Genomic DNA, 23978 nt, shown 5'->3' with positions numbered 1-23978 from the left:
ATTAGGTCGCCGGGCCTGGGTGTCAGTGCGCATGCGCGAGCTTCGGCGCGGGCTCCTGGATCTCCCACCACGGGCGCAGGTGACCAGTAACGGGGGGCGGGGCTTGGACTGTCGTCCTGGCAACGCCGGCCAAGTGGTGAGGGGACCGCCCTCCCGGCTCTGCTCTGCGCTGCGCGCCGCAGCCCGGCGGCCTGCAGGCGGAAATCCTGAGAGTCCGTCCTGGAGTGGGCGCCTGCCCAGCGCCTCGTCAGCCCGGCTAGGTAGGTGTCGCTTGTGCACGGTACCGGCCAAGACACAAGAGTTCCGCGGACTCACGGGGACCCGCCTGCGGCACTGCCCGTGCGTGTCGATTTGGCAGCGGAACCCCTTAGGTCGCTGCTGGCCTGGGTGGGCGCTGGGCCGTGCTGCGCGGTCACCGAAGGGAAAGAAGGTTCCGGGACCAGAGCAGATGCCCCAACCCGGCAGGCGTCGCCCAGCACAGTCGGTGGCACAGCCTTGTTCGTAATCAGTGAATGCGATCCTGATACCTACCCTTAGCCCACTATTCTTAAGCGCATTTCTCGATCTGAAGGTTTCTTTAAAATTCACGCATCAGCTTCATCTGCTTTAGAGCAAGTTGTTGGTTCAGTCGCTAAGTTGTCTCCAACTCGGGGACCCCCATGGGCTGCAGCAAGCCAGACTTGAATGCAGGAGATTCGGTTTGGATCCCTGGGTAGGGAAGGTCCCCCTGAAGAAGGAAAGGAGTATCCATTCCAGTGTTCTTGCCTGGAGAATTCTATGGACAGAGGGTCCTGGCCCATGGGGTCTCAAAGAGTCAGACACGACTGAGAGACTGACACTTTCACTTAGGGCTTTCCTGGGGGCTCAGACAGTAAAGTGTCTACCCACAATGCGGGATACCCGGGTTCGATCCCCAGGTCTGGAAGATACCCCTGGAGAAGGAAATGGCAACCCACTCCAGTACTCTTGCCTAGAAAATTCCATAGATGGAAGGAGCCTGGTGGGCTACAGTCCATGGGTTCACAAAGAGTCGGACACGACTGAGTGACTTCACTTTCAGACAGTAAAGGATCTCCCTTCTACCTGGATTTGATTCCTGGGGTCACCAAGATCCCCTGGACTAGGAAATAGCAATCCACTCCAGTATTCTTGGCTGCAAAATCCCACGGACAGGGGAGTCTAAAAAAGCCGGACATGACTGAGCAATTAACACTTTCAGGGCCTGTGGGGATACCTAAAGGACAGACCTGAGCCCATTTTGAGAAAACACAGTGGAGAGGACTGGTAAACTAGACAGCGTGCGCCCAGCGGCTCTGCAAGTTGTGGCCAAGTGGAAAAGTGTTCTCAGTTCTCAGTTTGCAAGAAAACCTGGAGTGCTGGACTTTTACCAAAAAACATGATTTGTAAAATTGTGCCAAATAAAAGTCATCTACCAGTCAGATTTATCCCACAGACTGCCAGTTTGCAGCCTGTTAATGTTATTCGGGGGAAAAAAGTCACTAGAGAAGACATCAGCTTTCTGAGAGCGAGGTCTATAGCTTTCCTTTTTCTCTCTGTAAAATGAGCAGAGTAGGTGGGAAGTGTGATTGCAAAAAAGGAATGAGCTGTCCCTGAGTCTGTTGCCCCCTTCTCCTCTTGCCCTCGATCTTTCCCGGCAACAGGGTCTTTTCCAATGAGTTGGCTCTTTGCATCAGGTGGCCAAAGTAATAGAGCTTCAGCTTCAGCATCAGTCCTACCAGTGAATATGCAGGGTTGATTTCATTTAGGATTTACTGGTGTGATCTTGTAGTCCGAGAACTCTTCAAGAGTCTTCTCCACCACAGTTTGATCATAGGAATTCTATTCTTAATGTTTTGAGGAACATACTGTTTTGTAGTTTGCAAATTATCCTCAATAAGTATCTAGTTCTTTAATAAGAGGGGAAAAGCCTTTCTTTGTGCCTTGGGATTAGTCCCCAGTGTTGAGCTCATGGTCAGAGTGTGAGTTAGAGCAGTGAATATAAATAAATGGACTACCCATGGTTTTTGTCCTTCAAGAAAGTCCAGTACTGGCCCCAGGGAACTTCACTCAGTCAGAGACTAGATTGCCATCCCACTGGCTCCCCTTTAGCTTAACTCAGAATTTATCTTTTTTTTTTTTTTACTGGAATATACTTGCTTTACAATATTGTGTTAGTGTCTGCTGTACAACAGCATGAGTCAGCTATATGCATACAGATATCCCCTCCCTTCGGAGCCTCCCTCGCAACTGCCCCTGCCCCCACTGCTCCACCCCTCTGGGTCATCACAGAGCTCCGAGCTGAGCTCCCTGGGCTGTACAGCAGCCTCCCACTAGCTACGTGTTTTGCACATGGTAATATATGGATGTGAATCGCAATCTCCCAGTTCATCCCACCCTCCCTTCCCCGCTGTGTCCACATGCCTGCTTTCTACATCTATGCCTCTCTTCCCGCCTTGAAAATAGGTTCGTCTGCACCATTTTTCTAGATTCCACATACATGCGTTAATATTTGATATTTGTTTTCCTCTTTCTGACTTATCAATGCTCCACTCTGTATAACGGAGTCTGGAGTTTATCTTAAAGGAGCAGAGAGCTGGTAGCATATGCTTGCGAGGCCGGGCCTGGGCTCCAGACTGGGTTACATTGTATTATGACCTCTGCCAACTACTGTGTTGTGCAGCCTGAGCACATTACTCAAACCTGCAGAGCTTTAGTTTCCTTTTCTGTAAAAAAGGAATAATATGCCCTTCCTTGCTGGTTTAAATGAGGATTAAGATCTTGCATGTAAAATGCTTATCCCCGTAAATTACACATGTAAGTGCCACATGAAAGGGCAGCTGCTTTTATTGCTGATACTCAAAGCAGCAGGACATGGGTTAAAAGTATGGATTTGAGACGTGGCTCTCTTACCAGCAAAGAGGCCTTAATCAAGTCAGTTCCCTGTCTGTTTAAGGAAAAGTGGTCATTCCCCACACTCCAGAAATTTCTGAGTAAATCTAAAGCGTTGTTTTCCCACAATGCGAACAAATATTTGCTGAGCATCTACTATGGGGAAGAAAGTGGCCCAGGGAAACCATTGGTTCAAACCTATTTCACAGATTCAAGAACAGAGACCAAGAGGAGGACAGCGTAGACCAGAACCCAGGTTTCAGCCCCTCTGGCACAAGATTCTTCCACACCACCAGGCCTCTTGCCAAAGTCCAAAGTGACACACATACAAACCTCCTTGCATAAAAGCCTGAGAATAAACCCCATTCTCCCCTTCCTGTTCCAGGCTTCCTCCTGTTGCTGCGATGCAGGTGTGTGAAGTTGCTCAGTCATGTCCAACTCTGCAAGCCCGTGGACTGTAGCCCGCCAGGCTCCTCTGTCCATGGGATTCTCCAGGCAAGGATACTGGAGTGGGTTGCCGTTTCCTTCTCCAGGGGATCTACTCAACCCAGGGATCGAACCCAGGTCTCCTACATTGCAGGCAGACGCTTTATCCTCTGAGCCACCAGGGAAGCCAGGTGTCAACTGAAAAAAACGTTTTTTGTTTTAAACTTTATTGATTGATGGCTGCTCTGGATCATCATTGCTGCGCACAGGCTTCCTCTAGCTGCGGTGCACGGGCTTCTCGTTGATTCTTAACCACTGGCCCAGCAGGGACGTCCCACCCCCTCCCTTGTTGAGAAGGGGTCTGTGGACCTTTCTCTGAGCCCTTGGATTCAGCCCTGGGCTGGATTTGCCCAGTAGTTCAGTGACTGGTACCTGTCAGTTGTGAGAGGGTAGATGTGAAGGAGAATCAATTCTCTGCACAGTCTCAGCTTTAAAACTTCAGTTACTAAGAAAAGTACCAGTGTGTTGGCATGACTGAGTGCACGTGTCCATTGATCTGTTTCTCAGTGAACTTGGAGATACTGGTTCTGGCGTGGCCAGGAAGCTTCAGTGGTGGCTCCTCTTAGTTCTACCTTAGAGATGCTTAGAGCAATGGCAGAGAAGGGCCAAGGGCAGTATTTGATTTTTATTTTTCAAGTCCTGCAGCCCATCTCATGGAATTTCTAAGCAGTCATTATCCAGAAGGCATCGGTTTTATTACCCGAGAGAACCACAGAGTAGAACCCAGAAGAAATAGTTTCCTTATTTGCAGTGAGTAGATTTGGTTTGCTCTCACATGTTTTTATTATCCAACTAAGGCTTCCAATCCCAAAGAAAGGCGATGCCAAAGAATGCTCAAACTACTGCACAATTGCACTCATCTCACATGCTAGTAAAGTAATGCTCAAAATTCTCCAAGCCAGGCTTCAGCAATACGTGAACCGTGAACTTCCTGATGTTCAAGCTGGTTTTAGAAAAGGCAGAGGAACCAGAGATCAAATTGCCAACATCCACTGGATCATGGAAAAAGCAAGAGAATTCCAGAAAAACATCTATTTCTGCTTTATTGACTATGCCAAAGCCTTTGACTGTGTGGATCACAATAAACTGTGGAAAATTCTGAAAGAGATGGGAATACCAGACCACCTGACCTGCCTCTTGAGAAATCTGTATGCAGGTCAGGAAGCAACAGTTAGAACCGGACATGGAACAACAGACTGGTTCCAAATAGGAAAAGGAGTCCATCAAGGCTGTATATTGTCACCCTGTTTATTTAACTTCTATGCAGAGTACATCATGAGAAACGCTGGACTGGAAGAAACACAAGCTGGAATCAAGATTGCTGGGAGAAATATCAATAACCTCAGATATGCAGATGACACCACCCTTATGGCAGAAAGTGAAGAGGAACTAAAAAGCCTCTTGATGAAAGTGAAAGAGGAGAGTGAAAAAGTTGGCTTAAAGCTCAACACTCAGAAAACAAAGATCATGGCATCCGGTCCCATCAATTCATGGGAAATAGATGGGGAAACAGTGGAAACAGTGTCAGACTTTATTTTTTTGGGCTCCAAAATCACTGCAGATGGTGACTGCAGCCATGAAATTAAAAGACGCTTACTCCTTGGAAGAAAAGTTTTGACCAACCTAGATAGTGTATTCAAAAGCAGAGACATTACTTTGCCGACTAAGGTCCGCCTAGTCAAGGCTATGGTTTTTCCAGTAGTCATGTGTGGATGTGAGAGTTGGACTGTGAAGAAAGCTGAACGTCAAAGAATTGACGCTTTTGAACTGTGGTGTTGGAGAAGACTCTTGAGAGTCCCTTGGACTGCAAGGAGATCCAACCAGTCCATCCCAAAGGAGATCAGCTCTGGGATTTCTCTGGAAGGAATGATGCTAAAGCTGAAACTCCAGTACTTTGGCCACCTCATGTGAAAAGCTGACACATTGGAAAATACTTTGATGCTGGGAGGGATTGGGGGCAGGAGGAAAAGGGGACGACAGAGGATGAGATGGCTGGATGGCATCACTGACTCGATGGACGTGAGTCTGAGTGAACTCTGGGAGTTGGTGATGGACAGGGAGGCCTGGCGTGCTGCAGTTCATGGGGTCACAAAGAGTTGGACACGACTGAGCGACTGAACTGAACTGAAGGATTCTCAGGAGGCCCAGTGATACAGAATCCACATGCTAATGTAGGAGACTCAGGTTCGATCCCTGGGTCAGGAAGATCCCCTGAAGAAGGAAATGACAGCCCACTCCAGTATTCTTGCTTGGGGAATGCCATGGACAGAGGAGCCTGGCGGGCTACAGTCCATAGGGTCACAGAAGAGTCGAGCCTGATTTAATGACTACATAACAACAACTGGGTAGCTGTCATTCATTATCTCCTGTGAGTTGCTCCATGCCTTGGGAGGGCAGAGGGTATTCCCATTTAACAGAAGAGAAAACAAGATCACGTCGTGGCCAGTCAACCTGGGACCAGAACCCGACTCCCTTGGCCCTTAGTCCTGTGCCTGTTCAGTCACCCTGCACTTCCCTCCTTATGTTGCCCCAGAGAGAAAAAGGAAGAGAAAGAGCAAGCAGAACAGTACATCCATCAACAAGACATCTCCATTGCTACTAAGTCCAGACTCCCTAACAGGGCCAGACGAGGCCAACTCCCCACTCTCCCCTGCACGCTCCAGCCGCCCCAGGCCTCTCCCCACCCCTCAGGCTTGAACCTGTGCAGCCTCCAGTCTGAACATGATCCTCAAGTAACATCGGGTCCTCCAGGAAGCATTCTGGGCTCTGCATGGGTGAGGATGTGGGTCCCACTGCTCTAACAGAGAACCGATAACATTTGCTGGAACAGGATAGAATGTTTCTTTCCTCTGATGTAAACATTCTGGCTGAGTGGTGGCTCTGCCATGCAAAGAGGTCCTGCTCCTTGCATCACCCCCAGGGCAAGACCCTGCAGCTCTTACTGACCGACCACATCCATCCTCCACCCGGCAGGGAGGCAGGAACAGCACTTCCTGTCCAGGCGGGACCGGAAGTGTGTGCATCACTTCCACTTCCATCCTCTGGACCAGCACCTCCTCACCTGACCACATCCATCTACACGTATTTGTCCCAGGCATCCACGTGCCCGACGTTATGAAGGACTCTTGTCTGTGCGCAGGGAGGGAGGAATGGATATTTGGGGATCCGGTAGATCCCCATTTCTCAGTGAACCAGAGTCTCCCTGGTCCTTGCTCTTGAGTCACGCCTGCCCTTCTCCCCTGGGGAAGCCCCAGGCCGCTTTCTGTTGTTCAGTCACTAAGTCATGTGCAACTCTGTAGCACCCCAGGTTTCCCTGTGCTTCACTCTCCCAGAGTTGGCTCAAACTCGTATCCATCGAGTCGGTGATGCCATCCAACCATCTCATCTTCTGTCACTCACTTCTGCCACTTAGTGACATACATCGCTGAACACCCAGATTGGGAGGTGTGTCAGCCAGGGTTCAGCAGAGAGAACAGTAGGGGATATAATCAGGAGACTTGGTGCAAGGAATCGCTTTGTGCAGCTGTGGGGGCTGGCGAGGAAAGGCTGGAATCCACGGTGCAAGCCGACGGGAAGGGCAGGCTGGGCTCGGGCACTACCTGCAGCTGCAGCTGCAGTGGACTTCCTTCTTCCTCGAGGAAACCTCAGTTCTGCTCTTTAGGCCTTCGTATTGACTGAAGCAGGCCCTCCCTGATGCCCTAGGATCATCTCTTTTACTAAAGCCAACGAACAGCGAGTGGATCACCTGCCCAGCAACACCTAGGTTGGCACTGCTGAATAAATGGATAAAACGAGCCCGGCCAAGTTGGCACCTAAGAGTGAGCATCCTGGAAAGGGGGATTTCTGGTTTCTGTGTTAGACGCATGGTGAGTAACTTCAGGAAATGACAGACACGGTGCTGCTGCCTCTTTCCCCAAGCACCCCCCCACCCCCCCGGCTCTCCAGCTAACTGCTGGAGAGCAGCAGTAATTGAACTTGGCTTCATAATTATTATTAGTTCACCCAGGATTGGTTGCTTAGATACAAAGCAATTCATTTGGAGCCAGAGTTTCTAAGATGTCCCATAGATGTTATAAGTTTCCAGAAATACGTTCAGTGATTATTTATTAGTAATGGCTCCCAGTGTTAACACATTTCTGCTCCAAACAATATATTCTCTTTGACAGTTATCAACCACTGTATATTAATTAAGTAATTGCTAGTCAAATGCTACTTGTGGGATGTAATCTGCGTTTCCAGCAGAGTTTGTTCTGCAGGTCTTTGGCAGCTTTTGTTTCGAGAGCTTTGGATGGTTATAATGTGCTTTTTCCTCCTTTGATACAAGAGGAATTTAATGTTTATTGTAAAAATAAAATTGGATGATACAGAAAGAGATAGAGGAGAAAATAATCACCCTAACCTAGCAGCAAAGAATATTCTTTCATGTATATGTGTATATAAAATCTGTAAGATCACACATGTTATGCAATTCTGTATCCTGCCTTTTTAAACTTCACATTATTTTGTGATTAAATAACCCATGTAATTAAGTTGTTTATGGATATTTTAGTGATTTTTTGTAGACTTGTACCATGATTTATTTAGCCATTCTCTCCCTGTTGGACATTTACATCGTTTCTAACTATTTGCAATTATAAAGCATACCAGGATACAAACTTGCAGCTAAGTTTTGAGGATCTAATGAATAGCGTGGTGGTTATAATCAACAATATTGTGTTATCAACTTCAAAGCTGCCAAGAGACTAGATCTTAATTGCTCTTACCACAGAAGAGAAATGATAATTTTATGAAGTGATAGAGATGTTAGCTAATGTTACAGAGGTAATTGTGTCACAACATATAAATGTATTAAATCACACTTGTACACCTTAAATTTGCCCTATGTTATATGTCAATTAAAAAATACCAGGACAAACACCTTTATGTTAATCTTTGCACACATTTATGAATAACACCTTAGAATTTATTCTAAAAGTGAAACTATAGGAAGAAAGGGTATGAAGTATGTACGCCTTTTGATATATATCAACAGGCTTTTTTCCAGGTTTCTCAAAAATTTTTGGAAGATTATCTCATGGTACTTGACCACATTGTAAAACATATGAGAAGAATCAATATAATCATTTCCTAAAGAGCTTATAAGCAACTGAGTAGATTTATCGAGAAATGGAAGTAATTATTCCTTTCCTTAAAAGGTACTCATTTCTCTTATTTATTATTGATTCAACCCAAAATTTGCATCACTTCTCTTCTGTGAGTCTCCAGTGTTCCGCTAGGACACTACCTTTCCCTAGTGGCTTTAATCCTCCTTTTCAAGTGATATCAAGTGCCAGCCTGCTGTCCGCAGGCCTTATCGGTGACACGGTCTTCAGAAGGAACAAGCCCATAAACGCCAAGTCATTGTGGGGGAGGGAGAGGCCAGCCAAGCTGCTGCTGATTACCTGCGCCCCATGCCCGCCCGGCCCGCTGACCCTGCTCAGGAAGAGCCTTGGAGATCAAGTTAACATCCCCTTTCCCTGCCCCGTAGCACCCTGTAAGGACTGCCAGGCCATAATGAAGGTTCTTTTGCTGAAAGACCCCAAGGAGGACGACTGTGGCCAGGACCCCTACGTCAGGGTAAGTGCTTGGCACACCCAGTCCCAGAACGCCTGGCCCTGGCTTGTGTTGAAGCCGGTCAAGGGCGGGGCGATCTGCTAACAGCTGAGGAGTGAGACAGTGTAAATTGTGAAACAGGCACCTTTTCCTTATTTTCCAAAGAAACCCTGCCAGCTCACAGCTGTATCCTTTTATTTGCAGGAGCTGGGATTATATGGGCTCGAAGCCACCTTGATCCCTGTTTTATCGTTTGAGTTTCTGTGTCTCCCCGGTCTGTCGGAGAAGGTAAGGTTCGCCAGCCTCTGAGCACCATCGTTTTCCAATGAGACGCCTTTGGTTCCCATGGCATCCTTCCCAACCCGAGTGGGGAGGACCCGTTGATGAGCACTCGGTTTATGAGCACTCGTCTCAGTCTGGCGACGTGAACTCACCTGCCCCAGGTCTCAGCTGCTGTTGGATCCTCAGCCCGAGCCTCTAGCAGCCCCTCCAGAAAGCCGCCTGACCCAGAGGCGGGCCGCGGCGAGGCCCCGCCTGCCGGCTCTCAGAGGCGCAGACCCTTCCCCTTCCTCCTCTCCTGCAGGCCACGCCCCCCGACCTCAGCAAAGAGCCCAACAGCTGTTGTTTCTCCCCAGGCGCGCACCTTGGCCGGTTCCGCAGCAGATTAGAGGGAGGGTTGGGACTACTGCCCCCCGGGTTGGGGTGATAGATTACAGCCGGGGACGGCCCCAGGGAAGCCCCATCAGAACAGTTCCAACTAAAGATTCGGTGCCCAGCAGCCTCCACCACTGTGCACCTGCCACCAGATAACCTTCCCAGGGGCTCCACTCTGGACACGAAAGTCGGGGGCTTCACGGGGTGGGTGTGCCCACCCCTGCCCACTGGGCTCCCAGGCCGCTATGAGCCCCAGGCTCCCCCCTCCGTACCCCCCCACCACCACCCCCATGCTCTGCATATTGGAGTCTGCCCGTCACGGAGCACCTCTCTGCTTTCTCCCTTCCGTTTGAGCTGAATGTTGAATTATTCGTTCAATAGTTGGCATCTGCCCTGACTATGTGCTGTGAGGACTATGTAAGGGACCCCCATAAGCAGCTTTAACGGAAGCAGAGCTCATTATCTGAGCTTGTTGCTAGGACCCCGATGGTCTGAAAAATGCTAGAAACAGGAGCCTGTCTCCCCCAGGTAGTTTGTTTCCTGAGGGGGTGTCTGAGCTCCATCTGAAGCTCTGGTGGTGTGGTGAGTGAGTGCTCAGGCTTGGGCACCGTGGAGACACGTGCTCAGATCACAGCTGCACCCCTCACCTCGGCTGCTTCCTCATCCTCGCCAAGCCTCTGTGTCAAACCTCTGTGTCTTAATCCGATCAGTTTCGAGACTTTCCACCCATCACAGGGTATTGTCACACATTCGGTGCAGGAATGTGTAAGACAGCCCACTGCCTGGCTCAGAATACGTGGTCAGTAGATTTTGTCCCCATTTTTATCCTCAGAAACTGGGGCTTCAGCATTGATATCACTTCTTGAATATTCCAGTGTATTACGGATGCAGGTCCAGTCTGCGGTCCTCCCTACACCCCAGCCATGCCCAGGCTGAGTCACATCCCCTCTGCTCCCTTATGCCTGCCACCCCACATCACACTGACCCGTCCCTCCCCAAGACTGTGAGCTATTTGAGGGAAATGCTGTGAATTTACCTGTGTGACCTTAAAGACCTAGAGTAGTTCCAGGCACATAGTGAGCTCTCATGTCTTGAGTGGATGGATGGATGGATGCATGTAGTTTGCCTACTACTTTTGTGAAGATGTGGAATCTTGGGCAACGTTGAACTTGGCCATCGTATAAAATTCCTCTGCCGTTGTTTGGTGTGCAGCTGTCTCATCCCGAAGGTTACGGGGGACTCATTTTCACCAGCCCCAGAGCGGTGGAAGCCGTGGAGCGGTGTTTGCAGAAAGACACTAAAGCTGAAGGTGAGGGCGGGGTCTGCTGTGAATCCCTCTGGATGTCACTCTGGTTTCTCCCGTCGGTGATGCTCAGTGTGGAAAGAGCTGGACCTCACGTTTGAAACAGCGCAGTGACTTTTAGTTCAAAAAGTATTTAGGTACTGAGTTCCTTTGTGTCTGTGTCACCTTTGGAGGGAAGATGAGTTGAGATTCCTTCCTCTAGGCTGTTTCTTGGTGTCCCACCCAGAACAGCGTCACCCGGGAGCCTTCTGATGGGAGCGAGCACTTCGAGGTGCCGAGTCCCCAGGAAACAGGACCGTGCTGCCTCCTAAATGCCCAGACAGGTGATCTTAGGAAGGAAAAACTAGTGTTTCCTTGGATCTCCTAAAAGAGTGTTGAATGCCAAGTGGCCTTGTGATACTTTTTTTTTTCTCAGTATTTCTTTAACCCATATTTTAAAATGTTTACTTTTGTCATAAAATGATAATGTCCTCTATAAAACTGTGTTTGTTTCTGAACCTGAAATGTATTATCTCTACTTTGACCTAATGGATAAATGAGCCTTCCTATCTGAGATGACAGTTTGTTGACTGCTTTGGTTTATGTCCCAAATAAAATCACTTGTATCAGATGGCAGAGGATGAGGTGGTTAGATAGCATCATCAACTCAGTGGACATGAATTTGAGCAAATTCCAAGAGATAGTGAAGGACAGAGGAGCCTGGCATGCTGCAGTCCACGGGGTCGCAAAGTGTCGGACAGCAAGTAAACAGCAGTTGCTTTATTAGAGATTTAAATTGCCTCTTTTTCACAAACAGTAACTTTTTTATCTAAAAGTCTAGATTTGGGGGGGAATTCCCTGGTGGTCCAGGGGTTAGGACTCAGTGCTTTCACTGCTGTGGCCGTGGGTTCAATCCCTGGTCTGGGAGCCAAGATCCCACAAGTCTCATGGCGTGGCCAAAGGAAAAAGGGTAGAGTTTTATATTTTAATATCACCAAGCAAATTAATTCTTCATTATGTTTGTTTACTAGTATTCATTAAAAATGCTTCTAGTTCCAGCTGTGGAAATGACTTACTATTTCAAGCAAGGCATACTGACACATTGGGCCAAAGTGATTTTTAAAAACTTGCCTGCAGACTATGAATAGAATATAAAAATGGATTTTAGTTTGAGATGCTGTTCTTTATATCTGGCCATTAATAGTTTGCCTTGCTCACAAGTGTTTTAGGAGGAACAAACAGCTGCAGGCAGCCACCGTGGTATCTGCAACTCACATCGAATTTCATGTTTTACAGTCTGGAAGAGGTCTCTGAAAGAAAAATGGAATGCTAAGTCGGTATATGTGGTGGGACATGCTACTGCTTCTCTAGGTAAGCAGTCAAGGCCCAAAAAAAACACCAAAGAATGACTGTGATATTGTGATTATAATAAAAAAAATGTAAATTTGGTCTTTATCCCTATTCCTGGCCCAGGCCTCCTAAAACCCTTGGAATTTCCTAAGTGATAAGAAAAAAAAAAGGTGTCTTTTGTTATTCATAACATCTCTTTCAACTCCATCTGAGTTGACTTCACTGAGGGGACTTTCGGGAAACCCCTAGACTGGGGGCTAGTTGCCATGGGAACCAGTCCCATGATTCCAGTGGGAACTTTCAGATCCTGCCCTCCCTGCCACCTACCCCCAGGGAGAAGGATGGTGGCGTGCCCGGAGGTTGAATTAATGACCAGTGACCAGTGATTTAGTCGATTGTGCCCATGCAACAAAGCCGCCATAAAAATCCAAAGAGCAGTTTCACGGAGGAGCTGGGAGGCCCAGACCCCCCGAACCATCCCTGTCCAATGCAGCTCCTCCATCTGGCTGTTCATTGACACCCTTTGAAATACCCTTCGTAAGAAGCCAGCAACAGTAAATTACACCTTTTCCCTGAGTTCTGTGAGCTGTTCTAGCAAGTGACCCAACTCGAGGAGTGGGCCGGGAGACCCTCCGACTCAGAGCCGGTCTGTCAGAAGCACAAGCGATGACCTAGGTCTGAAGTGGGGGCGGCGTGATCCGGGGAACTGAGCCCCGGGTCCTTGGGATCTGACACTGCCTCCTTGGAGAGAGTGTCAGACGTGAGTTAGGTTGTCGGATACCCGTCTGAGAGTCGGAGAACTGCTGGGTGTGGAAAACCCGCGCCCCTGGGGCAGGCAGCGTGCAGAGGGGTGAGTGTGGTGGAGAGCAGAGGAGAGAGGGGAGCAGGAGGTGTCCTCCCCGCTGACCTGACTTAGTTCATGGAGCCCCGTGGTTCAGTTTAAAAGATTCTTTTCCTTACTCAGTTTATAACAAGTAATTAGTCCACTACATAACGATGCCGATAAGACTGCGGTGAAATGAATATATTCAGATATGGCTACATGGCATTGAAAATCAGTTCCCATGTTTTGAGAAATACTTGGTCAGCATGTATTCAAAGACTTTACCAAATTATTTGTACCCTTTGGCCACTAATCCCTTCTCTGGCAATCTATCCAAAGGTAATAATCCCAAATAGCAGAAATGTTTTTATCAGTTCAGTCGCTCAGTCGTGCCCTACTCTTTGCGACCCCATGGACTGCAGCACGCCAGGCTTCCCTGTCCATCACCAGCTCCCGGAGCTTGCTCAAACTCATGTCCACTGAGTCGGTGATGCCATCCAAGCATCTCATCCTCTCTCGTCCCCTTCTCCTCCTGCCTTCAATCTTTCCCAGCATCAGGGTCTTTTCAAATGAGTCAGTTTTTCGCATCAGGTGGCCAAAGTATTAGAGTTTTAGCCTAGGAAATCAGTCCTTCCAATGAATATTAAGGACTGATTTCCTTTAGAATGGACCGGTTGGATCTCTTTGCTCTCAAAGGGACTCTCAAGAGTCTTTGCGGGGGGAGGGTTGAGATACGCAACTATATCGTAGTGTTACTTATAATGTAAAAAAAAATGAAAAACTCCAAGTGTCCACTAACAGGGGAAGAGTTCAATTTAAATTATGATAGATCTGTGTGATGGTTATGTAGTTTTTTCTTTTATATATACATCTTTATTTTGAAGGGAACTTACAGGAAAGGTATAAACACAAGGCAAAGAATTGAATTTTTCCTGAACCTTTTGAGAGTAAGTTGCTAATTTGACCCCGTATCACCCAGACAGAGCCACAGGTCTGGGGGCGGCGGGGAAGGGGGGCCGCAGGCTGGGACCCAGCTCCCTCTCGGGTGCACAATGCCTCTTCCCACCTCCCACGTCAGCTTCCAAGGGGAGACACTCCGTGTCTTTGTAAAGCACGTGCCTTCGTCTCTGCGTCTTTAAAACACTACCCTGGAACAGAAGGACTTTAACAACCATGTAAATACATATAGATGTTGTTGTTGTTTTCCAGTGAACAGAATTGGCCTGCGTACAGAAGGAGAAACCTGTGGAAATGCAGGGAAGCTTGCAGAATACATTTGCTCCAGTGAGTAGAGTAGGGCCCCAGTCGAGCCCGGTGCTGCTGTGGGGGCCTCCCAGCCAGCGCCTCGGGGCAGCCGCCTCCTGGGTGCTGTCCTGGTAACGACGCAGCTGATTTGAGTGCGCACACCCCTCTGGGCTCTTGTAGCTGCTGCTGCCTTGTATCAGGTGCCTTGTATCTGCTCCCGTCTGTGCGTGTCTGAGGTTCAGCCCACTGCCCTCCACCCGCTCCACCCAAGGACTGGAGACAGCTCGAACTTGACACAGAATGAAAGGACTGGAGACAAAACCAGGAACAGGACTTTCTGGGGATTGTAAGGGGCGGGTGAAGGCAGCAGGAGCTACTGGGCACCGTCTGTCTGTCTGTCTGCCTGCCAGCTCTCCCGCCTGCCCTTCCTTGTAGGAGCCGCTTCCTTCTCTGAATTTCCTCCCCCACAAAGCCCACTCCTCCGTGAAAGAGCACCCCCTACTCCGTCATAAGCTCATCATCGGGCAGCACATGGGCTGAGACTTAAAACGGCACAGGTTCTAGGGAGGTTTATATTTCAGCAGGGATTAGGCTTTGCACTAGTTAGGCAATTCTCTGCTTCTGACATGAGCCGAGCTTTCTGGAGCAGAACTCTGGAAGAGAGAGCAGAGGCTCAGTGTGTTTGTAGGGGAGCCCCCACTCAGCCCCCACCCCCCGGCTGTGCCTGCTCCAGCCGCACACAGATGCTCGCACGCTCGTGTGTTCTTATCACGTTGGCCCCTCCCTGACATATGCGTGTCATCAGACACCTCCGTGAAGGATGGCACAGAACCAGCTCGCCTTCTGTTGCTGAGGAGATCGGGGCCACGCCCCTCGAGATCAATGGCCCCTCTGTGGAGGACCGGGTGCAGGCAGCTCTGCGGGCCCGTCCCGTGCCCATCGTAACAGGAGAGCGGCCATAGACCACGTGCTGGGCTCTGACCCGGGGCCGCGGTGTACAGGCCCTCTCTAGAGCTTCCCTGAGCTCGGAGACAGGGCCAGTTGGTTGTTGACGCCCAAGGTGTTGCTGTGAGTTTGTCCAGGAGAGGGTTTTGTCTTCTCTGTCCCTGGTGTTGGCATCGGGGTGGGCAGGGAGGGCAGTACCCTAACCGGGAACTTGTACTTCTTCTGGGGCCATTTTGTGTGGGGCGTGGTGTGTTGGAACATTTGTTCTCAAGGTGGCGCTGGCCTGTCTCGGTCTTTCTGAAGTCTTAGGGGGCCCTCCTGTCAGGAGCCAGTGCCGTTGGTGAAGGGACTCGGGCTTGTGTGTTTCTGTTGACGGCTGGGAGCCACTCCTGCAAGAGTCCTGGGCCTCCCCTTCCCCGTGGGCCAGGCCTCCTGGTGCTCAGGCAGCGGACAGTGGACTTTGCAGGTTCCCATTCACTCTCCTTTTCCCACTTTTCTTTTATGAATGATCTTCCTCTTTCCTGGGTCACTGTCACTGTTGGTATCGAGGGCTGGGCATTACTGGGTGGTCAGCATGGCCCTGGCGCCTCTCCACCACCATCCACTATGGTCCACTGTGGGAGCCACATGTGCCTGTTTAAATTTAAATTAATCAAAATGAAAAAACAAAAAACGTGTTTCCCCTGTCACACGGAGCACAGGCCACAGCTCAGCCACCCCTCTCGGGTTGGGGCACCGCAGGGATGGCCTGGGTGCCCCAGGGTTGCCCACCGCGCTGTTTGGCAGGCTTGTGGAAGCTCCGGGGGGCTCGTGACCATCCAGGGTCCCAGAGCTCCGAGGGGACAAGCGGGAGGACGGACTCTGCACGGCTCGACCAGTGTGCGCCTGTGGGTCCTCATGAACCTTCAGTTCCCAACTAGAATCACATCTAAATGAGAATCCATCCTGACCAATAAGGACTTGCCCCTGGTTTCTCCTAGATGTTAAGGATTTTCTCGCAAGTCACCTCTGAAGCTTGATCTTAAAAGGCAAGAATGCAGAAAGGCCAGTTCGTAGTTACTGCTTATTTGTTTGACTGAAACACTTCTTTACTCCGTGACGGGCACTGTTAAAGCGCTTAAAGCCATCACCTCAGTGAATCTGGTAGTTTCTTATTCTGATGGACAGGTCTTCCCTCCCAGGGTGACCCTGCTGGCGGAAAAAAAAGGACAAGTGAAGTGGTCAGAGGTAGGAAATGACTCTTAACAGCGTCTTCTGAGAGAAAGAGAAGGAGGGGAGGGCGTCAGAGGCAGGCTTATTTATTGATTTTTAATCTCCCTGGATTATAGTTGATTGGTTACTCAGGTTATTTGAACTGTCCCTCTGGACTTGCAGCTGAGCTGACCGACAACTTGTTCCTGCCAACCTGCCCACTTCCTGGGCTCTCCTTCACGCGCCCGCTCCCCTCACTAGCCTCATCATCCTGATTATCCACCATTAAGTGCCTGCCGCTAGCAGGCCTGAGAGGGCACAGACCTGGAGGTCGTTAGAGTTTCACAGACACACGCGTCTCCTCCAGGAAAATGACATTTACACACTCCCTCTCATCATGCGCGTCGCCTGCAGAGACTGAAGCCCCCGCCCCAGCCAGGTAGCGCGCTTTCAGGACTTTCCGCGCAGCTGCCGTCTTCTGCCCAGCAGGCCGGGCCCCCTTCCTGTTAAAGGAGTGCAGAGTGTCCGAGCCCCGAGGTTCACCATCCTGTGTGGGGTTAGACTGTTGCCAGGCCCTTTGTGCTCCCTGTCATCACAGGGAGACCTCACTGCTCACCTCTGCAGAACACTCAACCAGCTTTCACACTGCCCTGTTTAGCTGAGCTCATCCAAAAAAGGAATTTTTAAAATTCATTCATTCATTCGTTTTCCATAAATGATCTTACGACAAAGAAGAAGAGTGGTGTGGTCGAGCAGTGCCCTGGTGGGAGATGCCGTCAGTTTCCATGGTGATGAGATGGGCCATAGGCGTCCTTCCCCTGGAGGCTGTTTGCCGTCAAGCCTCCACTCTTGGGGAGGATTCTGACACCTGACGGCCCATCAGTTTTGTTGGGAGCTGCTGTCTCCATGGTGTCTCCACAATTCTGCAAATAGAGGCCTCCATCTGATTCTCCCAGAGCAGAGATGTACGCGGGGTCAGGAGGCAGGGCCATTCTGAGCAGGCTGGGCCTCCCCACCGCCGGCATCCCTCAGCCCCTGGGGCACCTGGCCTGGTGGCCGCCATCCCCACCATAACAGAAGTGGCCCTGCAGCTGGTCTCTGTTGGGGCGGCTGCACGTCCACCGTCCACGCTCGGCTCCCATTTGCTGCCTGCCCGTGGAGCCCAGGTTCCAGCTACTTCCCTCCCAGCCGGTCCCCCCTGGAGGCAGAGACTGTTACTCTGGGGCCAGTACTGGGCCTGACCTATGACCCAGCTCTGCATGCTCACCACTGCCCGGGGCCACCAGGGTGGGAGGGGCTCCTGAAGCTGGGCGGATTGCAGCCCGAGGCACGCGTGGGTGTTAGTGTTCCACATGCTGCCCCCAACCCCGCCATGACCCCGAGAGCTTCCTCCACTCTGTCCTGGAACCAACCTGACCCAGGGTGGGGCCCGGGGCTGAGCCTCCCACACCCCTGACACGTTACCTTCGGCCTTTCTACAACGCCTGCCTATTTCTTCGCAGGGGAGTCATCAGCACTGCCTCTTCTGTTTCCCTGCGGAACCCTCAAGAGAGAGATCCTGCCACAAATGCTCAAGGACAAAGGTGACTGAATGCACTGGCGCTCGGGGCCACGCCTGCCCCGGCCTCTCCGGGGTCCCGAGAGCCTGCCCGCGCGGTGACAAAGCGTCACCCCAGAGCCCTCGAGGGAGGGCAAGGCTGGGCTGGGCCAGTGGGCCGGGAGGTGGGCGCCCCTCATGTTAGGTTCGGGGTGCAGGTGCCTTCCTGCTTCAGATCCGCTCCCCACAACCCACTCAGCTCAGCTGGGGGCTGGCGGGGAACCCGGAGCCCTCACTAGGACCTCGGTGGTGGTGGGGTGGCCGGGACCCCTGGGTGGGCACGTGGGGAGGCCGGTCTTCAGGGAGAGCCGATCTCATCAAGCACGGGGTGGCCTGCAGCTCAGCTGACCTAGACCTGCTCCCGCTCCAACCCTGGGCTCTGTGTCAGGGTGCCAGGGGCCGAGCTGTCTGGGGCCCCGGAAGCTTGTGGCCGCTGACCCCCAGGCTTACAGACCCCCGTGCGGTCTGCCTCCAGCCCCGGCCGCAGGGTGGGAGTCCACACGGACAGCAGCCACGGCCGAAGTGGCCAGGGCCAGGCCGGTGGACAGTTCACACAGACGCAGGGACGAAAGGAATCATGGTCCCCTGGGGGGCTGAGGCTTCGGGACCCCGTCCTTCCCTGTCATCTGCGCCTCCTGCACCGTGTGACCACTCTGCAGCATCGGGTGGGGTGTGGAGGGCCAGCCCAGCCCCCGCCCCTTGGTGCCCGGCCGCTTGTTCCGGGAAGGTCGTGCGGCCCTGGGGGGCCTCTACTAACGGTGCCCCATGGTCCGTTCCCGGCGCAGTAAAGTCTGTCTCCTGGTGTCCGTTGTGCCCAGGGATCCCCTTGGAGAGCATAACCGTCTACCAGACTATTCCGCACCCAGAGATCCAGGGGAACCTCACCAGCTACTACACCCAGCAGGTACGTGCCGCTTCTCGGGAGCTCGGGCTGGGGGGCCCCCGGGTGACACAGGCAGGGTTGAGGGGCGCCAGCCTCCCGACACTGGTTCCACTGTCCATTGCAGCTTGCGACTCGCGGTGGGGGTGCGGGGAGTGTCCCTCCTTTTGGTTCCATCTCTATATCTAGGAAGTAGGAACAGACCCAATCTGGTAAAGTTTTTCAAGGGAGATAATTTACACAAAGCCCTCTGTGTAGCATTCAAGAGTGAGAAAGCCCGGGGTCACAGTGGCCTTGACACTTGGGGCGGTGGTGGAGCTGCAGGGCAGAGGGTGGAGAGGGGTGAGGTGCACACCAGGTGGGCCCACGGGGCGGGGCGTGGTCTGGGTCAAACTGGGGAGGCAGCGGGAACCTTTGGAGGCTTCAGGCAGAAGAATGCTCGGCTCTTGTGGGGTTGATGGGAGCTTTCCACATCTGCACCCAATAAGACGCCTCCCCTTCCTCTCCCAGGACAGGCTTCCGAATGCCTTGCCGGCTTGGAGGGCCTGTTAGCACCAACCAGAGCAGAGAGGCCCAGTGGGCCCGTCTGTCTGCTCCATCTCCAGAAGCCACGGAGAGGGCCAGGGAGCAGGCTCCTGCTGTCTGACTTGATCGGTGTGCTTTGGCCACAGGAGCTGGAGGCGCTGTCCACTCGCCTGGGTGCTGGGTCCCAGCTGCCGGTGTCCTCTGGCCAGGCAGACGCAGACGCGAGGGCGGCAGAGTGCCCAGGGAACAGCGCCCAGCCTCCCCCAGCCCCCCCAAACAGTTCTTGACCTGAGCTCCATCTCTAGGGAGCCTGGGACCCAAACCAGTGGGGGCCCTCCTGCTGCAAATGCCCCCAGGCTGCCCCAGGGTGCACCCTGGGCTCCAGGGGTGATGGTGACCAGCCGAGGAGCATCTTTCTCCTCGGCCCCTGGCAAGGGACTGACTCTTCTCCCCTCTCCAGGGTGTTCCCGACAGCATCACATTTTTCAGTCCCTCTGGCCTGACACACAGTCTCAAGCATATTCAAGAGTTATCTGGTGACAGCATTGGCCAAATTAAGGTACGATATTCAGTGGGCTTTTGATCTTTTTCTTTCAGATCCTTTCGTTTGTTTTAGCTTTTACTAATTATCCTAGAATTTCCATGCAAAGTCAAAGCACTCCCGAGCTCGCAGAGTCCCTGATGGCAGCTCTGGAGAAAAGGCAGGGCTGGACTTGCCTGCGGTCCAGGGGTCAGGCCTCTGCACTTCCACCGCGGGGAGTTCCAGCCCTGGTCCAGGAAGTCCTCATACTGTGCAGTGCGGGCATCGGGACTCCCAGGGCCCTGCACACAGCCCGCAGCGCCGCTTCCTGGCTGGTGCTCTTGGACAAGTTACTTAACCTCTGTGAGCCTGTGCAGCGTGAGGACAGTTATCCCTCTGTGGTCTTCGGAGACATGTGCCTGGTCTTCCCTGATAGGTTCGTTGAAAGAGTTCAAGTCAAGCCCGTAGCTCAGGGCCTGGCTTGGCTATTAGCATGCTTCCCCTTGTTTCCCATCTGCCTTGAAATTATCTATTCTAACATCCTTTCTCCTCTTTGGGGTTTTTAACTCAAAGGATTTCCATTTGTACTCTTTAGGAGTTGGCAAGTAATCACAGCCCTGTAATGGGGATGCTCTTAAAGGGCCCGAGGGGGACTGGGGAAGGGCTGCTGGTGCCCCAGCACACCGGGGGGGTCGGGACTATCCCTGCCTTATAGACTGGTTCCCCACTCCCACCCCAGCCCCAGGCAGGGGCCCAGAGACGGAACACTGGCCTTAGCACTGGGCTGTTGGGGGCCCAGTGGGGAGTGGGCTGCCCTGCTCCAGGGGCCCCGTCCGCAGCCTGGGTCCAGCCCCATGGGCTCCGTGGGGTCCAGCCCCCGCGGGCTCTGTGGGTCCAGCCCCGTGGGCTCTGTGGGTCCAGACAGGCCCCTGGTGATAAGTCTGACAGCAGAGCTCTCTAGATGCGCCCCCTCCTGTGACCCATCCATTTCACGTGGAAACGTCATCCTGTGACCAGATTGCTTCTGCTGAAATTATGCTTGCTGCTTGTTGGTTCCCAACTTCAGGGAGTTTCTTTCCTTCTTTTATAATGTTTTTTTTTTAAAGAAAAAAACAGCTTTATTGAGAGATAATTCACACACCATGAAATTCACTTTCTATGACTTAAATATCTGCCTTTTAAAGTGTACAATTCAGTGGGTTTTAGTAAATTCACGGAGTTGTGCCGCCATCATCCTCTCATTCCGGAACATTTTAATACCGTGAAAGAAGCCGCGTGCCCGTGAGAGTCGCGCCCCAGTCCCCCAGCCACCACTGGCCTTCTCCCTGTCTCTGCGGACCTCCCTGTGTTCTGGACTTCTCATACAAACGGAGTCGCACCATATACGGTCTGCGGTGACTGGCTCGTTTCACTTAGCCCGATCGTTTCAGGGCTCACCTGTGTCATCATGTATCGGTTCTTCATTCCTCTGCGTTACCAGACAACAGTCCATTCTGTGAATACACCACCCTTTATTTATCCATTCATCAGCTGATGGACATTTGGATTGTGTCCTCTTTTGAGCCATCATGAGTAATAGCTGAACATTTAAATACAGGTTTTTGTGTGTGTGAACACATTTTCATTTCTCTTTGAGTGTATGCCTGAGTAGAGTTGCTAGCTCATACGGTGACATTATGTTTAACATTCTGAATGGTTGCCAAACTGTGTTCCAAAGTGGCTGTACCATTTTGCAGTCCCACCAGCAATATATGAGGATTCTAATTTCTCCATATTCTTGCCAACACATGTTTTTTTTTTTTTGTCTTTATGATTATAGCCATTCTAGTGGGTATGAAGTAGTTTCTTTGTGGTTTGGGTTAGGATTTCCCTAATGACTAACGACGCTGAGCATCTTTTCATAGGCACAATGACCGTTTTGATACCTTCTTTTAAAAAAATTTTTTTATATTTATCTTTGCTTTACAACATTGGTTTGATTTCTGTCGTACATCAACATGAATTCACCTTAGGTGTACATCTGTCCCTTCCCTCTTTAATCTCCCTCCCACCTCCCGCCCCTCCCCACCCCTCTAGGTTATCACAGAGCACCAACTTGAGTTCCCTGAGTCTTACTATTTTGATATCTTCTAAAGAGAAACATCTGTTCACATCCTTGCCACTTTTTAACTAGGTTATTTGTCTTTTTGGTGTTGAGTTGTAAGAGTTCTTTTTTTTTTTTTTGGATGCAAGTCCCTTATTAGATACATGATTTGCACAAACTTCTTCCCATTCCGTGACTTGTCTGTTTACTGTGTTGATGGTGTCCTTTGAGGCACAGAAGTTTTTTTAACCAGTGTTCTATTTTGTTGCTTGTGGTGTTCATCGTGTCTAGGAAACCATTGCCTCATCCACAGTCATGAAGATTCACTGCTATTTGTTTTCTGTTGTAGTTTTAGCTCTGACATTGAGGTCTCTGATCCGTTTTGAGTTAATGTTTGTGCATGGTGTGAGGTAGGGGTCCAGCTTCATTTTTTTGCCTTAGGGAGGTCTCTTAAGGGGTAGCTGCTTTGTGGAAGGGGTGGGAGTGTGGGGGCTCCAGGAGCCCCAGCTTCTCTGTGAGCAGCCTCCTTCCTTGCCCCCACACGCCCCTGGGGAGGAGCGTCTGGCCACCACTTCCTAAGACTATGCGAAGGAGATATCTCGTCCTCTCTCTTGCCAGCCTGCCTGGGGAGGGGCAGATGGGCATGCCGGGCAGGGGCTGCCATCTTCAGGGGGCTCATCGTCACAGACCACTCCCCGGCGGGTCCCTGTCCATGGTGTGAGCGCAGAGGGGGATGGGATGAGCACCTCTCTGCCTGAAGCTGTCAATCTTCCCATTTCACCCGCCTCGCCCCGCCCCGAGCTAGCACTGAGAGGCAGGGTGATTGAGCCCCTTTCACAAATGAGAAAACTGAGGATCGGAAAGGCTAAGTGACTTGCAATGACAGCTGGCAGGGGCCAGAGTCACAGCAAAACGTGGCCCAGGCCACTGAAGCTTCTAACCTAGGAAAATGACGGTCCTGTGACCATCGACGGGCACCAGGCATGGGTCTGTGCCAGGCACAGGCCAAGTGGTTACACGTGTTGCTCATCTGATCCTTGGAGCAGCCGGACGAGCAAAGCTGTTAACCTTTCTGCTTCATGGAGGTGGGGACGGAGGCCCACAGAGGGTGGGTCACCCTGAGGCCACTGTGCTGTGGAGCTGCCGTTTGAACCTGTCCCCCTGGCTCCGGGCCCCGGTCTGGACTGCTCTGCCTCCATGGGGGGCCCGGCTGCCGCCCCTGCCTCACAGAGAGCTGCGTTCCAGGCTTTGTTTTGTGCTCCCACCACGGAGGTCCTGACCGATTCCAGACATCATCCTAACAGGATGTCCGACGGGCCCTGCACCCGCCGCCCCCTGCATCCCCCACCTCCCCTCCAAAGGCCTGTGGCTCTGCTGAGACCCCTCTGTCTTCTTCCTGCAGTTCGTGGCCATCGGCCCCACCACAGCCCACGCCCTGGCCGCGCGGGGCCTGCCTGTGAGCTGCACCGCGGAGAGCCCCACACCACACGCCCTGGCCGCCGGCATCAGGACGGCGCTCCAGCCCCATGCGTGCTGAGTGCAAGGCCCTGGCGCCCTCCCCGGGCTGGGTTGCTGCCTCCAAGTAGAGCCAGGCATTGGCAGGGGCTCCCGGGAGTCCGCCACCCTCATCCTCCTGCCCCTGCCCAAGGAGAACAACCCCTGCTCCCCGCCCAGCACCAGGGACTGGACAGGCCGTGGGGCCGGCATCAGGCCCGCAGGCACCTGGCGTCCCCCCAGGGTGGCCAGCGCGGACCCTCGCCCGGCGCACACGGCTCCTCCGCGGCAGGAAGGAAGCCAAATAAAGCTCACTGGCCACTCAGGCCGACCATGTGTTCTTGTCACTTGCTGTGTTTGGGGAAGAAGCAGATACGCCCTCGTGCTGAGAACTGACAAAGCTGGCGTGAAGAATAAAGCTC

At 51.9% G+C, this 23978-nt stretch overlaps 1 protein-coding gene across 1 annotated transcript; it reads left to right on the top strand.

The window, feature by feature from the left end:
- The first annotated feature begins 94 nt into the window (after positions 1–94).
- On the top strand, positions 95–23978 carry UROS (uroporphyrinogen III synthase). The gene is made up of 10 exons (XM_052660892.1): positions 95–260; positions 8903–8991; positions 9172–9255; positions 10834–10930; positions 12200–12274; positions 14286–14360; positions 17960–18040; positions 18873–18958; positions 19920–20018; positions 23465–23978. Exons 2-10 carry the CDS (start codon positions 8929–8931, stop codon positions 23597–23599), a joined length of 795 nt encoding a protein of 264 aa, XP_052516852.1. The 5' UTR covers positions 95–260; positions 8903–8928; the 3' UTR covers positions 23600–23978.

This window comes from Budorcas taxicolor, chromosome 23 (genome assembly GCF_023091745.1).
Source record: "Budorcas taxicolor isolate Tak-1 chromosome 23, Takin1.1, whole genome shotgun sequence".
Classification (NCBI taxonomy): domain Eukaryota; kingdom Metazoa; phylum Chordata; class Mammalia; order Artiodactyla; family Bovidae; genus Budorcas; species Budorcas taxicolor.
This window is presented reverse-complemented; position numbering and strand designations above follow the sequence as displayed.